The sequence below is a fragment of the Aulonocara stuartgranti genome (assembly GCF_965226115.1).
Source record: "Aulonocara stuartgranti genome assembly, chromosome: 22".
Taxonomy (NCBI): Eukaryota; Metazoa; Chordata; class Actinopteri; order Cichliformes; family Cichlidae; genus Aulonocara; species Aulonocara stuartgranti.
Genome location: NC_138957.1, coordinates 25,949,082 through 25,966,125, shown reverse-complemented (window position 1 = coordinate 25,966,125; position 17,044 = coordinate 25,949,082). Strand labels below are relative to the sequence as shown.

The following is a 17,044-nucleotide window of genomic DNA, read 5'->3' as shown; positions in this document are numbered from 1 at the left end:
AGGGGTTGGAAAGATTGAGTCATCAGTCTTGAAGGTCAAGGAAGCAGGGCGCATGCAGGACAGAAATGACAAGGAAAAACAAGCTGCCAAACACACAGACTGAGCCTCAGGTGGTGAAGAAAGGAGCGGCACTGATCTCTGTCTCTAATTGAGTCTTACCTCATTGAGTTTGCTTATACAAGTGGGCAGGGATTGCTCAGTAGGTAGAGTGGTGGCCCCGTGATCGGAAGGTCAGGGGTTTGATTCCCCTGAACAGCTACCCTGAGGTACCCCTGAGCAAGGTACCGTCCTTACACACTGCTCCCCGGGCGCCCAATGGCTGCCCACTGCTTCACTGAGTGAATGGGTTAAATGCAGAGAGGAATTTCCCCACAGGATCAATAAAGTACTTTTGTTCTTTCTTTCAAATGGTTGGCCAGCACAATGGCAATTCTTGGGGAATCAGAAAAATACTCCCAAAACGTTGTCTTTACCGCATTCTCACTTTCACACTGTTGTCAGATTGAGATTAGACACTTTGGTTGACAAAAGTAAGGTCATACAAACATAAACAGCTATATGTGACCATGGAAGTATATAATCTTAAAGAAATAGGTCTGCAAATTAAAGAAAATGCCTAATCAAATTTTTAGTTACTTCTAAAAATTACTCCACAGTGCCAACAAAAGCCGATAGTCAAGAAAAGCAATTTAATTCAGCCTAGCAGCAAGCAGATTATAAGCCAAGCTTTATCCTTGAATATCTCGGATGAGCCCCCAATTGTTACAACCGTGCCTCGGGAGATGAAAACATAAAACACAACACAAACAAAACTTTTATATTTATTAAAAAAGTTAGATTAAAAGAAACAATGTGAGAGAATTTCCGCTGACTGTATCTTGTATATTAATTCAAAATAAAGATACAAGAGTTCCTCGTTCTGAACCAGGTGGCTCCACAGGATTAGTAAGTCCACATATGAAAAAATGTTTGATTACCATTTAAAAAATAGATTATTTATTATTTACTTATTGTTTATTGTTACAAAAAACTAAATCATTCATAGGGAAATAAGGTTATTTTTATGGGAAGAAAGCAGTTGGGGCAGGATTTACAGCCTGGAAGGCCCAGGGGAGCACATGTCAGCCAATTGTTCCTTAAGACTGGATGGGCTGCTTCCAGTAGTTTGGAGTAAGAATGCAACACTGAAGTTGCTGAGAGACCTGACTTGGGTTGAGATCTGCCAATAAAACCTTTGGTTAAAAGAATAAGTCCACACCTTTCTTCTTAAAAGACTGGACTATTACACACTTCCTGTGCAAGCTACAAAACACCAAAAATTTTATTTTTTTTGTGTGTGTAAAAATGTGCTAAGTATTTCAAGATGATGCTCCCAGTCAAGTTTCCCTTTGTACTTTCTTTTCATCGTATATTTGTATTGATATATTCTGTTTTAAAGGGCTAACCAGCACTACATTGATTGTATTCTGTTTAAATAAATCAAGTTAATATGTATCATTCCTGGTGCATAATCAAATAAAAGAAAATAAAAATTAAAAATACAAATACATTATGTTGTGCAACGTTTAACTACAGCATATGTTTTACTATCCACATGCAGTACATTGGCTTTTATTGCCAATCATGTTTCCTTTTAATCCATGGGATAAAATTTTTATTTGTGGAGTAATTAATATAAACAGATATCAAGAAAATAAAGAGGTGGACTATTAAATATCATTTCATTCATCAGTTAACAAAGAGGTAAAGCAGACATTGTCTAGTACAAGTGCAAAGACTAGGATTACATTTTTTTGTGAGCATTATTTATCATGATCAACCATACTAGGCAAATTCTTTTCCTCACTGATCTTGTGAGTATTCTAATTTCAGATTTAGCTTGAAGCACAAATTCCCCCACCATGGATTCAAAACACAAAAACGCCTTTATTTCGACTTGACTAGGCAGAACATTAAGTTTTAAGGATATCCATCAAAAATAGATAAATCGTTGTAATGAATTGAAAAACTTAAGTCATCCTGTGCAGACTGTTTAACTGTGATTTCACAGATGGAAAATAAGTATGATTTAAGTGTCATTTAAACACTAAGATATCTAGACAATTTTCCATAAAATTTAAATCTGAATTTTTCAGACAGCTCAAAGGAGTTGGATTTGGACCATTTCTTTTAAAAGATATGGCATTATTATTACTGAAATTATTAAAGCAAACACACTGCTTTATTGTTACTTCATTAGCTGTATTCTGCACAGTCAGGTGATCTTTTCTGCTTCTGAAAAACTGCAACATTTACAAGTAAAAATCTGCCTTAATCTTTCAGCTACTGCCTCCTGCTGGTACCTTCAGCTATTTGCAGAAAGTCACATGACAAACTTGAAAGAAAAAAGGACACACACAGAAGCTAAATCCCTGTATTTGTAAACTGATCTTAAACTAACTCTGATTCATGTGCCTGACCTGAGACAACATGTGACTAACTCATTTTCCTTTTCCCCGATATGTGTGATCGAGCATGCTGCAGCAGCCCGAGGGAGTGCAGAGCTCACATCTGCTGTCAGCTGAGCTGTCCAAGTGTCACAAGAGCAAAATTACTGCAGCCCTAACGGGACCGCTGTATGAGTGTGGAGCAAAGCAGCTCTTAATGTAACAAAGTGCTTTAAAACACAGTGAAAGAAAGAAATCATACTCTTTTTCAACATGTTGTCAGTGTAGATCATGTGTGTGTCATTCTGTCTGTAAACATGATAGCTCAGAAAGTTTTGAATGAATTCTAATAAAACATTGTAGGGTTTTATTAGTGGGATCATGTTAACAATTAGTTAAAATTAGGCAGGTAAAATTCACTGAGGACTTCAAGGCCAACTTAACGATTTATTGGTCAAAAATTGACAAAACATCTTATGAATGAGAAAATATTATTCTTACAAGTGTGATGTGCATAATTATTAACATATAGAGCATAGCTTATGAAGATTTAACATACAATGTCACATTTGAACTTTAACCTCGCCTTCAAGATCAATAAATTGCACTGATGGTTGATAATAATGATGATAATAGTTGATAATAATGCTACATAGACCAATTTAAAATGATAATGAAATGTTCACATGGGATGCTTTTCAAGTATGTTACAGTTACAGATATGTATATATGAAAACAAAAGGAGTACTTTTCTATGGCGTGGTGTGCTGGGGGAGCAGCACAGCAAAGAAGGACTCATCCAGGCTGGAGAAACTAATCAGGAAGGCGGGCTCTGTGGTCGGCATGAAGCTGGACACTCTGGTGACAGGGGCAGAGAAGAGGACCTTAAAGAAACTGATGGACATTATGAACAATGCCGGGCATCCTCTGCACACAGTCGTAAACAATCAGAGGAGCCTATTCAGCGACAGGCTGCTTCTCCCAAAGTCAAAAACCAACAGACTTAAAAACTCCTTTGTCCCACACGCCATCAAACTGTTTAACTCCTCACTGGACGGGGGAGGGAGGAGAAACAGGGGGACAAGAGAGGGCGGGAACAACTGAGCTGTAGGTGCTTTTCTACACTGTGCAATATTTGCAATATTTGTTTTTTGTTTTGTCTTTATTGCTTATATTCGACTGTGCAATAATCACTGTGCAATATACTCACTCAAATGTGCAATCCTATTTATCCATATTGTATATTCTGTATCTATATATGTGTATATGTGTATATGTGGTGTATTTATGCTTATATCCTTACTCTCATTCCCCTTAATGTATCTGTAAAATGCAACTTCTTTTGGTGCTTTGCTACTGGAAACTGAATTTCCCGGAGGAACCCACCCGAGGGATTAATAAAGTTTCATCTAATCTCTAATCTAAAATCAACTTTTTTTTCACTTGTTATTTTAAAAAGACCAGAGAAAACAAAAATGATTAAACACAAAACCCAATACTATTTCCTTAAAAGTAAATATGGAGAGTGAGCTTCTTATTAATGATGGAAATGTCTTAGTAAAGACAGAAAAAGTTTAATGTTCTTGTGTTGTTATTGACGAAAAAGAATCATTACAAGTTTGATGATGTTTTATAAACATCATATAGGATGTAAAGGATCTGAATGCGGCACACAGATAACGGAGCATCTCCCTCCCTCCCTCTCTTTGCCCTCATCAGCACCACCGTCTGCATCCTGCTGAGCTCTCAGAGCGTCCTGCCTCTCCGACGGGGACGGGACGCCATCTTGTTTGTTTTAGTGGAAGAGGAGGCGGAGGGGTACCGGGGAAAAAAATAACCCCCAACCAACGGCAGCGACGGCACGGCCGGCAAAAACAGAAACGCGCCAGACGGCTAACCGGTGAGTATTTTATGTCTAGCGTAAGCAGAAGATTAGATTTGTGTGGATAATTAAAAAAATAAAATAAATAAATAAAAGAGAGAAAACGGGGCTAGCGTCGCGGTGCTTTTGAAAGACAGCTGCTAATACTAGCTTATCTGCAGCATCACCTGTTGGGATGCAGGGAGCGTCAACGATGTAACGGACATCTCATTTAAAACGGTCAAATAAAACCTGCCCGGTCTTCTTCTGTCTGCGGTTACAGGGTCGCTGTGTTTCCCGGTAATAACAGTATAACATCTGCATTTGGGCCAGCACTTTGATTGGAGTCATCCTGCAGGTGCTGCATGTTGTTTCTATTATTAAATCATTACATCCTTCAGTATCATGACTGTCCTGGCTAACGGTGTAGCTGCAGGTCATTTCTACAGTATCCACGGTAAAGTGCGGGTATACACCTAACAGGCTATATAATTAGCCATAAATAAAAGGGGCCAATTAGGATAAATAACACTACTGCTCCTTTGTTAAAATGTTGCGTTTACTGTAAAATTATCTGCGATGACACATTGCCCAGACATAAAGTGACAAAGTGATTTCTGATATTTGTCCAAAAATATTTTCTTGTATTTAAACTGTTGTAAATGAGCTGTTAGCCTATAATATGTCCCAATTTTGGCCTACTATGTAAAATGAAATTGACATCCTTTATATTACAGATCCTTAATAATTATAGAGTCCCAATCGCTCGAGTGGCTATCACTGTTTTGTTTGTTTGTTTATTATTACAAATTAGTAATTAATATAAAAGACATTAAATAAAAGTTTACAGTTTTCCCTCAGCAGTGACAAATATTTTTGCTAGTTGAGTTGATCCAAATGAGGGATTTTGCTAAAATAATTCACTAAATTCATGGAAATGATTTGATAAATATCTTATCAAATTTTAAACATGTAAAATAAGGTTCTACTGTTGTTTGTGTCCAAGTATTACCTATTACTTAAAATATACACACACATAAGTAAAATATTTAGGAGAAACCAGTGTTAAAGTATGAATATTATTGTTTATATTATTATACAATATTAAATTATTGCACAGATCAGTGCATTTCTTTAATTTGACTGTACTGTAAAGTCTTATGTTGAAAGTTTACTCTCTCACCCAGCTCCTTAGTGTAGTCCAAGGAGCAGCCCTCAACAAAGCCAGGGCTCCTCACAAGTTTTTTTTTAGTCTTTTTTCTCTGAGTTCCTCCATCCCCAGCAGACCACAGCATAGAAGATTAAAGAGCTACCACAGTGTCCCAGAAGGTCCTTAACGGCATCCTGAACACAACAAAGGGCCTAAGACGATTTTAGCCTTTCTTATACAGGACATCTATATTATGTGACCAATCCACTTTGCTATTAAGATTAACATGCAAGTATTTGTAAGCTGACACAGTCTTAATCTCCAGGCCTTGAATGTTTACTGGTGTAAACTGTATCACCTTGCAGAGGAAGTCAGTCACCATTGTCTTGCTGGAGTTTATTCAAAAACAGGTTTTTTTTGCACACCATTCAGTGAAATTGGTAATAACCTCCCTGTATTCCAAGTTGTCCCCTTCTGATATATACCCAACAACAACAACAACTGTCCATGTTGTATCTGAAGTCCAGTTTGTAAAGGATTAAAAGGAACAGGGAAAGTACTCTACATTGTGGAGCCCCAGTGTTGTATACCACTACATTAGACACACTGTCACAAAGTTGAAAGCAGTGTGGTTTTTTTGTGAGATAGTCTCTGATCTATGCAGTCAGGTGGCAGCAGGCTATCGGGTTCAGGCTTTTTCCCCTGAACTAATATTAGCAAAACTTAACTAACAGAAGAAAAACTGTCTGGCTGATGGATGTAAATGAGAGCGATAAAATGAGCAGCTCATTCTCTGCCTTCTCTGGATTTTATGCATGCAGGTTAGATGATATGCCTCTGCAGTCTGTATCTGCACTCTGTGTGACACTGGGACTGCTCCAATCACAGGCGGTGGTTTCAAAAAGTCTCAGTTAATCAGTTTGCACCTTGTTATATGCTTATCACGATAACCCAATCAGTTGTTTTCTTTTCAACATCCCCACATAGTTTACCCCTTCATAGTGGTGATTTCAGTCATGTGCACTGTACTGTTTCTCTCTTTGTTTTTTTTCTTTCTCTCTAGGCCTGACGCATCCCCCACTTCCCCTTTCCCTTGTGGTGAGAAGGCATCGAGACGATGTTTTACGCACACTTTGTCCTCAGCAAACGTGGGCCGCTGGCTAAAATCTGGCTGGCGGCCCACTGGGACAAGAAGCTGACCAAGGCACATGTTTTTGAGTGCAATTTGGAGAGCAGCGTGGAGAGCATCATCTCACCCAAGGTTATTTCTCAGGCTACCACAGCTAACTCCAACAGACTTTGATTACTGTACACTAGGGATTTTCCATTTTTTAACACAGTTTCCACTAAAATCTGTCAGTCTGAAGCAGCTACAGTGAATTAAAGAAACAGAGTTCAGGCAGCAGAAATTGCTGAAGTTGTGCTCTTTCCTTAGTGACAAGTTTCCTTATTACTCTAAAAATCCTGAATAATAAACTTTGTTGCAGTGACATGCAATTAATTTCTATATATAGTATTTGATATTACTATTTGGCACTGGGGCACCTATCAATTAACCTTACAGTAGCTGCTCTGCCATTGAAAACCATGCCATGAAGTTCCTGGTACACAGTTTTTGTGTGTTTTTTTTCTAACCGCTCCCGTGTGATAAAGTGATTACCCCATTACTGCATGTAAATAGAACCTGCAACACTCTTTATTAGTTCCATAAATTGGTTATCGGTCTCCTTGATTGCTAATAGTTGGTATTAGCCCTGAAAAAGCCACATTGGTCAATCCCTGCTGTAAAATGTGGCTGTTTCTTATTAGGTTTCAGTGTCTACCTTCATGTAGTCATCCTATAATTACATTGTAGGCCCTTATTGGGGTTTTTTTTTTTTTTATATATTATTCTGGTTTAATTTTCTCTCAGGATTTCTTTATAGTACAGACTTGTTAATTTCATTTATATAGAACTCATCGGTTGTGAGACAGACTGCTTTTTTGCTTCCCACATGTGGAAGAAGTGACACAGTTTATGTAGAAGACAGAAGTTACTGTATTACTAAATGTATGTCTTTGTTTTTTTACAGGTAAAAATGGCTTTACGGACTTCAGGGCATCTGCTGCTGGGGGTGGTGCGAATCTACCACAGGAAGGCCAAATACCTGCTGGCAGACTGTAATGAGGCCTTCATCAAGATCAAGATGGCATTTAGACCAGGTTGGGAACAGCAGATAAATCAAAACTAGGCTTTCCAAAAACCATATTAAATACATACTCATACAGCAGCAGTTAGGGCCCTGAAAGAGCCTCTGTTACTTTAGATGCACATGCTAACTACGCATGTGTCACATACACTAAAGCTGCTTTTCTACCTCGTGTTGTTTCAGGTGTGGTGGATCTTCCAGAGGAGAACAGAGAAGCAGCGTACAACGCTATCACTCTGCCCGAGGAGTTTCATGATTTTGACCAGCCACTGCCAGACTTAGAGTGAGTCCTACAGTCTTCCTGAGAGAGCACAATGCAGAATAAGACTACAAAGAACAAAGTTGTTGTACAAAATAAACTGTGCAGATCACAGCCATTAAATAAAAATGGTGTCGCGTAAGGTAGCGTAAACTTGTTGTCTGTATTGTACACGGCCCACATGCTTAGCCACCCCCTCAGAGTCCCAAAATATATTAACAACAGCATTTAAATGACAGTGTGTTGTGTTTTGCACAGTGACATTGATGTAGCTCAGCAGTTCAACTTGAACCAGAGCAGAGTGGAGGAGATCACCATGAGAGAGGAGGTGGGCAACCTCAACCTGCTGCAGGACAATGATTTCGGTACTTTGTTTTTTGGGTTTTTTTTTTATCTTTATGTAGGATTTGATCAATTAAACACCAACATCCAAACACCAATGTAAAACCACATTTCAGTATTTTAGTGACACTTTGTTTCAAGGCTGATTCCTTGACTTCCTCACTGTTTTTTCATGCAGCCGACTTTGGGATGGATGACCGGGAAATGATGCGAGAGGAGAGCGCGTTTGAGGTAGACATTATGGGAGCATCAGCTTCGAACTTGCTACTGGAGGCTGAGGGTGGTGCTAACCAGATGGCCGATAAGTCCAACCATTTGGAATATGATGACCAGTACAAGGATGACTTTGGAGACAACCCCATGGAGAGCAATGAGGGAGGAATGCTGGGTAAGAGCTAACACTAAATTTAAAAACAGATTATTTTATTTACTCAATGACATCTGTAGATGACGCTGTTTTCGTCTGGCTAGTGGATGAAAAAGTGTACTTTTTCTTTTCTTGTATTTCTGTGTAGTGGACAAGCTGCTGAGTAACGAGGATGGAGGCGGCATCTTTGACGACCCTCCTGCCATCACAGAGAGTGTGATGATGCCTCAGGACCATGGAGACGATGACGATGACTTTGATGCTCTCTCAGGTCAGTTTCACAAATTCCTCAGGGCTAAAATATAATATTTTTTAGTCTTTAGCTAGAGTGTGGTATGTTACGGAGAGTTAAAATTACAATGTAGTTGTGTCATTATCATGAAATGCAGATCTAATATGATGTGTATGTGTGTGGTGTTAGCGGGAGCCCCAGATAGTCCGGACTCAGGCCCAACAGAGCCCCTACCAGCTATGACTGACCAGGCAGAGCAAACTACTCTGGTCCACAACGAGGAAGAAACCTTCGCCCTGGAGCCCATCGACATCACAGGTAATCCAGCTAATTTTGTTTTTGTTTTGTTTCTAATTACTCAGCAGCTCTCTCGCTCTCTGTAACAGAAAAAATAACTAATGAAGATGGAACGTAAGAAAGATGAAAGCCGTGCTAATGAGCATGATTCTGTTGTGCTGTGATCTAGAAAATGAGCGGTTATACATGTCAGAGTCAGCCGGCATTTAACCAGTTGACCGGAGCAAAGCGTGACCACATTCCAGTTATTCACACTCAGCAGACTAATCTGTCATGACGTGTGTGATGTTAGGCACGGTGCAAAGTGCCTCACATGTCAGCAACATTAAAAATGTGATTTGATTTCAAATGGTTCATGTTGTTTTGGACAGTATCTTAAATTTTGCTTCTGACAAATAGCCTTCATATTATAATAATTAAAAAGAGTAAAGCTAACACTCAAACGAATGAAAACTAAACTGAAATACACTTATCTATTTTGGAAACTAACTTAAAACTGATTTTAAAACAAAAACTCAAATGCTCTGAAATGCACCAGATCAGCAAGATAATAAAACTCCTGTTTCTACAATGAAATGGTAAATGGACCGGTTGTTATATAGCACCTTTCTCTATCTGAGCACTTTGCACAACTTGCCTCATTCACATTCACACACATTCATAGCTCCAATGGATGCATCTGTGAGCAGTTAGTTAGTATCTTGCACAAGGATATTTGGCATGCAGACTGGAGCAGCTAGGGATCGAACCACCAACCTTCCAATTAGCAGATGACTTGCTCTACCTGAGGTTAAGCACTAAAAATGAGCCCTTGTCTTCCTGATCTACAGTGAAGGAGACCAAGGCAAAGCGTAAGAGGAAGCTGATTGTAGACAGCGTGAAGGAGTTGGATAGTAAAACTATTCGTGCACAGCTTTCTGATTACTCCGACATTGTCACAACCCTGGATCTGGCTCCGCCCACAAAGAAACTGATGATGTGGAAGGAGACGGGAGGAGTTGAGAAGCTTTTCTCCCTTCCAGCTCAACCTCTATGGAACGCCAGACTGCTCAAGGTAACGGATGTCATTCAGGGACATTTGTGCACAGTGTTTTAGTGGTCACGGCGACACACATTACAAACACTGACTCTATGTTTACCCTCACTAGATGTTTACAAGATGCCTGACACCATTAGTCCCAGATGAACTGAGGAAGAGGAGGAAAGGTGGAGAAGCCGACAGTCTGGATGAGTTTCTCAAAGATCTGGAGAACCCAGAAGTGCCAAGAGAGGAAACAACAGGCCACCAACAGAGAGACATCATGGGTAAGAAACAGACTCCATATAAAAGATAGAATAGCTTCAAAAGTCTGAAAAATGAAGTAAACATAAAGTGCCTCAAACTGAAATTAATTTAGTAAATTATGGTCTCTATTTGCAGTTTTATTTAAATATTATTTCTCACATACATACATTGCAAAGTGTTTTAAGAAAACAAATGTAAAATAAGACAGGCGGTAAAGACTAATGTGAAATGCAAGCGTTTAATAACAAAATTTATACAAATGCATGAACAAGACATCTAGAACAAAGATAAGAGCTCTATAGAAATAAGCTAAACTGAAACATGTTCCACAGTAAGATCTGCCCCATCATTCATTACATCTTATATTTGGACTATGTTACATTCATCTTTTACATACAGTCTGTGAAAATATTTTCCCACTGGTTTTCCCACCAGTGTTCATTTGAGGTAGCACAAAATATGTTCTTGATTTTTTCCAGACCAGACCATCATGGAAGAGGCCAGCGTGCTGCAGACTTCAGCTGTAGAGGGGAGCAGGACAACCCTGGATGAGTCGGTCATGCCACCTCCATCCTCCCAACGAGGCCTGAAACGCAAGGCCCAGGACACAGAGCCAGCCCTCCCTGTGAGTACATGTTTTTCAGAGTTTGTCACATTGTGCTTTCTCTGTCTCTCTGATGTGTCCTCTGACCCCTCCTCACTCCAGATGGGGGCCTTGGACCAACAGCAGCAGCAGCAGCAACAGCAACAGCAGGGGTCCAGACCATCTAATGCACCCCAACAGCTCGAGGCATCCACTGTGGAGGTACCCCCGGAGGAAACAACCACCACCAACATCAGCCAGCTGATAGAACTGGACCTGCTCACCGACAAGGACAAGAAGAAGAATGATGAGGACTCTGATGAAGAGGTGAGATAAAGATTCCCAAACCTTGCTTCTTCACTTTTCGCACACCTTTTTCATTTATTCAGAGTAAATAAGCAACGTCATTTTTATGTAGTTTATTTATCTGTAAGTTGGTATAAGGATTTATGTGTATTTATGTCAGGAGGAGGAGGCGCAGGGAGGAGACCAGGACCAGGAGGAGAGGAGGTGGAATAAAAGAACCCAGCAAATGCTTCATGGTCTCCAGGTATGTATGTCATCTCATCTTACCAGATAAGAAAACAGCAGAGTGATAAGTTGTTGGTACAACTTATAGAAATATCTGAACTCAGATCCACACACTGAGACACCCTGGATGTTTCTGCGTGCTTTAAGAAGGGAGACTGACATCTCGTTGTATGAAGAAACAACTTATGTGCTTTTATTTTACCTTTTTTTCCCAAAATATACTCATGTGCAGTAGAAAACCATATGAATCCTCTCTGAAGTGGAATTGTTTCTAGTCTAATGGTGTCAAGTTTGTTTTTTTAGATTTAAAATTAAGATGTAAAACATGACACAGTCCAACTAAACTCACAAGGAGTTAACATGAAACATCTTAAAGTGCATAACATAAAATAAAAATTCATTTCACAGATTCAGTTTGATTATTATGTCAAAAGACCACCAATACAAGTTTTTATGACTTATTTTGTTTAAATCAGCCACAGCTGTGATTTTACAGATGACTTAGAGAATTTAGGATTGTGGCCATAGACACAATCAGGATGCTATCCTGTTGGATTTTTGAAATCTACATTGTGAAACTTTAACTTTAGGGTTTTTTTCCCCATATTTGGATGAGAGGATGGGATGCTGGTTAATTGGTTTGGTTATAAATACAGACACACTAATACAATAATAAAGTTTTTCATACAGAACTGAAGTCTGTGCCAAACTGCAACGTGAGTGTGTGAGGTCAGGTCTGACCTCAGGCAGAGCTCAGTTGAGATTTTGGGTTATTATCTTATATTATAAAACTTTTAGGTAATAGCCCGACAGTTTCGCTTGTGGATAGCATTTTTTATGCCAGAGGCAAGCTCCACACTCAATATATTTGCAGATTTCCACAGCATCAGGTAATATTAAGACTACTGACTGGCATCGGATAAGTAGATGTACCTTGCATAAGCTTAAAATCCATTTCCATATCAAAGCATGCAAAATGACAGGCTTCCTCTTGCTCACACTCTTTGTCACTGCATCACAGAGGGTGATGGCTAAAACCGGTGCCCAGTCGGTCAGCCTGCTGGATCTGTGCAGGAACAACAACAGGAAGCAGGCAGCTGCCAAGTTCTACAGCTTTCTGGTCTTGAAGAAGCAGCAGGCAGTGGAGCTTGTCCAGGAGGAGCCTTACAGTGATATCATCGCTACGCCGGGTCCTCGCTTCCACATCGTCTAAAAAACCCATTCCTTTTAATCTTTTAAAGAAAAAAACTGCTCGGAGGTCAGTACTTTTAGTCAGCAGCACTATCTGTTAGTTTAACACAAGTCTTATTTAAGTATGCTGAGATTGTTTTGTTTGTGAAATGGTTTCATTTTTGCATCATTTAGATGTGAAGCAGTGGTGGTTCAGTGGAAGTGGGTCTGACTAACGTAGTTGGAACTCAAACAATGAACATATTTATTATTTACTCACTTTATATCCCAATCACTGTAAAGGATCACCTGCATCTCATTGTTTTCTGCCGTCTCACCAAAGTGAAGGAGTCCAGTGTAATGATTTGTTTACAATCAGTCAAACATGTTACTTCCATTTTTCTCACTACTGCAGGTGAAGGTTTACTTCTGAAGTCTCTCACCATCATATTAGGAAGAAGGAGCATGCACTGTTTCCAAGAGTACATTTAAACAGTTATTATAGTAGTTCTCTACAGACTCAACCAGCAGCTAATCATTATACAGCTGTAGAGTAGCACTTTAAGTATTACAGACTCTAAGTTGTTGTTGCTGTTGCTGTCAGTAAAAAAAAAAAAAAATAGACATGACCCAAATCCACACAACATACTAATTTCTAAGCAGGATTCGAGGATTGTGCAAACTTAAAAATAGTGATGGCTATCAGCCTCCTGACACAAATCCTCTGGAAGGATTTGTGTCAGGAGGGTCATGATGGAAACATTAAAAGTGAGCATAATTTATGCACCGTTAATTTATGGCTGTTCTCTTACTCAAGGTGTGTTCTTACCGGCATTGGGAAAGACAGTAAAAGTGACAAAACAGTGATTAAACTTCATTGTTTATTGTCAAAGGTCTATTTAAACAATTTAAATTGTGTTAATTTTCAGTAAATTTCACCAAAATTCTAACTTTTTTTTAGTAAAGAAATCTGTGGCATCAATTTGAAAATCTTATATCGCCTTTTTCTCATGTTCACGCTGTCTGAGGCCCGCCTGCCTGACCAGGGGATAACAAAACCCCATCAACCTTCAGGTTAAGGGGTAAAAATCACCTGTTTTTTCAGCGCATCGTGATTATGCACACTTTTCCTGATTCAGATTTAAAATTCTGATAAAACAGTTCTGGGAACACCTTTAACAACTCCTGCTGCTTCCTCTCTAAACTTGGAAGGAATTAAGTTTTCTCCATCATTGCCTGTTAGTATAAAATATGAAATATTGAGACTTTTCATCACGTTGTCTTGGACCTTGTTACTATGTGCTGTGGATTTGGGACACAGTTTAATAAAACCTAGCTTCGGGACCTCAGCCTATAGATAAAAACATGAGTGGTCTGCTATACTTGCATGCTATCCTGAAATATTTGAATCAAGTCCAATTTGTGTGAAATTTCTTTTCATTGCCATGTTACTTTTTTTCAAATCCTTAAAATAACTTGAGGTCAGATTCACTTTACTCAGTGTCCTTATTGTATATGGATACAGTGATGCACTGTCTTGTTTATTAAGACAATTAAGTTGTTGTGCTCTGTGTCACTTTTGATAGTATTAATTTATTGTTGTATTGCTGTATAGCAGCTAAAGAGAATGAATTGTTTTTTCATTTAAAAGCAGATTTCATTATTAATCTCTAGAATGGCTGGATGACAGGATCAGATGGAAACTGGATGGACTTTTGTTGCTGCAAGTCATCGTGGTATGAGAAAATACTGCAGCTTAAATTTAATCTGCACGAAATATCAACAGTGGAAACAAGTTAGTGTGTCCAGAGACAGCTAAATGCATTGTTTTTGATATCCCCTTCCATCTAAAAAAAAGAAAAAGGGTAAACTGTTTAATGTCTGAGTGCATCTTATATTTTAAACTATGTGCCTGTAACGAAACCTGCTTTTTTGATTTTGTATAAAAGAAATCATAAAGATGTTGTCTGAGAACAGTTTCATTCCCTTACCTGTAAGGTTTTTCAAAATAAAACAAATAACACTACAAAATGGCATTTTTAAAATATTATGTAATAAACGTTTTTTTTCCTCTGCAGTCATATCAAAAAGTAAACCTATAAATCAGGTGAATGGAGAAGGTTGAAGTCTCTGTCTTCCTGCTGTTTTATGTATTAGCAGCTGCTGGGGCAGCTGTGCCATCTCCTGCCTCCACTTTTCGTTTCTTGTGTCGGCTTCTCTTCCTCTTCCCCTCCTGCTCTGTCTTCTTCAGCGGAGGTGTCGGGACTCCTTTCTTCTTTTTCTTCAGGCAGCTCAGCGGGTTGGGGTTGGACTGTTTCCTCTTCCTCTTCTTCCCACGCCTTTCTCCGTCCTTCTGGCCAATTCCCTGCTCCTCCTTCAGGGTCCGGATACTCTGTTGCTGGGCCGGGCTGACCAGCTCTCCCAGCTGGACGGCCTGGACGTGGTTGAGGGACGCCTGGCTGGGCTTGTCCAGCACAATGGTGTTGAGGATGATGTAAAGCAGAGGAACTCCTGGAATTTTCTTCAGCCCCGTGGTGACTGTGTGGTCCTGAAGACACAATGAGACCAAGGAGATATTTGTAACTTATCTGTCATCTGCTCCACTGAGCAGTTATAATCCCAAATCAGACAAGAATGAAAACAAGTTTTCAGCAGCCCATCTCCTCGGTACCCAGATGTTTACAGGCTGTTGTCAAAAGAACAGGGCATGATACACACAAAACATGTCCCTGTAAAAATTTTTGAGACTTGTTGCTGCCATCAAATTCGAAATAAGCCAATATGTTTTCACAAAAGAGTAAAAGGAATCAATTTAAGCATTTTCTACGTTTTCTATGTTCAACTCTGGGTAGAAAATGCAAATCGCTCCATTATGTTTTTTTGGGAATCGAGTTTATCGGAGCACCCAAAGCTGGCTTTCAAAAATATTTTCCAACTTTCATCTCATTATTTACCTGTGTGGCAACGAAGTAGTGGTGCGAGTTGGTCTCTTCCAGCATGGACAGCAGACACTCTGATGCTGAGACCGGCTCCTTGAAATGCGGACACTTCCTGACCTGAAACCTCTGCAGGATGATCTTGGCCCCGTACAGCTGTTTTCCAAGCGTCTCGAGCTCCTTCAGCGCACAGCTGAACGTGAACACGTGGACATATTATTAAAAGGTGTATGATGACGGTGTTGTGCCAAAAAGTGACCGGGGGTAGTGGGTGGGGAGGAGGGGGGTGCTCAGAGGTGAATACACTCACCTGGTGGTGCACAACTGCACCTCTCCCATTAGGTATTTGGGCATCTGCTCTTTGATCTGAATCTTGTTCTTCAAGGCCGCTTGACAGAAAGTTCCATCGATGAGGATTTGGAAGGGTTCCCTGAAGCCGAAGTTGTATTTGTAGAAACTGATCGTCTTCTTGGCTTGTTTCTGCCGCTTAATCTTCATGGCGGCGGGCCAGTGATGAAAGAGCGCGTATTAAAACACAAACAACCGTCAGTGACGCGCGTTAACCGTGAAAATACTGTTAACGTTAGAATTATCAAACACACCATGTGCGCTGTACACAACACGCTTACGGTCGGTGCCCCTCAACTGTCCGACTGGAAACAACATGTAGGACTAATGTTCCCGCTTTCTTTCTTTCTTTCTTTCTTTCTTTCTTTCTTTCTTTCTTTCTTTCTTTCTTGTATGTTGTTAGTGTAAAACATTTGCTTTAAATTATAGAAGACCTCCAGCCTGTCGCTATTAATTATTTTTCTCTGAGCAGCAAATATTCTTCCTATTTTCATGAAGTTCATTAAACAGTAAAAGTGAATAAATAATGTTTTTGTTGTTGTGGCGTTAGAGTTTACATTTTTTATGCTGTGCAACAGTCTCGAGTCACTACTCATATCTTTATATTTTACTTCTATGGAGCCAGACTTTCTTGTGATTTTTAAAGTGGTGTAAGCAGCTGTTTATTTATTTATTTTTTAATTTCAGTCCTTACCTGACTATTTTCAGAGGAACGTTTTCTGTGAGTTAAGCCACTTAACACTGAGCTATGAATCATTCAAGGATAAAAAAGGATGAACCAGTGTTGTGCCTACATATAACGTTGCTATTCACAGCCCAACAAAGTTTATTACAATTTCCTTAGCCGAGTCTATGAAAAATGCCAAAAAATAAGAGTTTGACGGAAATAAAATGGCATTTTTGCCAGAATGTTGTGTTTCCCAAAGAGCTATTAAGCGATTCTTTTTGTTTGTTTTTGTCATGTTTCAATAAATCGCTTCTATTTTCCTACCACAAACGAAATGAGGATTGGCTAGAGACGAAGGTGTACGTGTCAGTAATTCTTCTTCTTCTTCTTCTTCTTCTTCT

The 17,044-nt window shown here is 39.4% G+C and overlaps 2 protein-coding genes across 3 annotated transcripts; one reads left to right on the top strand and one right to left on the bottom strand.

Moving 5' to 3' along the window:
- The first annotated feature begins 4,086 nt into the window (after window positions 1-4,086).
- On the top strand, window positions 4,087-13,454 carry rad21b (RAD21 cohesin complex component b). 2 transcript variants are annotated; one of them, XM_082521708.1, is made up of 14 exons: window positions 4,087-4,326; window positions 6,501-6,698; window positions 7,510-7,639; window positions 7,810-7,909; window positions 8,144-8,250; window positions 8,406-8,615; window positions 8,743-8,865; window positions 9,016-9,144; window positions 9,954-10,177; window positions 10,272-10,428; window positions 10,888-11,033; window positions 11,115-11,318; window positions 11,458-11,541; window positions 12,544-13,454. In XM_082521708.1, the coding sequence occupies exons 2-14, from the start codon at window positions 6,555-6,557 to the stop codon at window positions 12,733-12,735; spliced, it is 1,950 nt and encodes a 649-aa protein (XP_082377834.1). In that variant the 5' UTR covers window positions 4,087-4,326; window positions 6,501-6,554; the 3' UTR covers window positions 12,736-13,454. The 2 variants fall into 2 exon arrangements, with proteins under 2 accessions (XP_082377834.1, XP_082377835.1); XM_082521709.1 differs by having other exon boundaries at window positions 4,087-4,645.
- A 105-nt stretch (window positions 13,455-13,559) lies between these two features.
- On the bottom strand, window positions 13,560-16,302 carry utp23 (UTP23 small subunit processome component). Its single transcript, XM_082521720.1, has 3 exons — window positions 15,939-16,302; window positions 15,647-15,821; window positions 13,560-15,240 (listed from the first exon to the last, which is right to left on the bottom strand). The coding sequence occupies exons 1-3, from the start codon at window positions 16,124-16,126 to the stop codon at window positions 14,839-14,841; spliced, it is 765 nt and encodes a 254-aa protein (XP_082377846.1). The 5' UTR covers window positions 16,127-16,302; the 3' UTR covers window positions 13,560-14,838.
- Window positions 16,303-17,044: the final 742 nt, after the last annotated feature.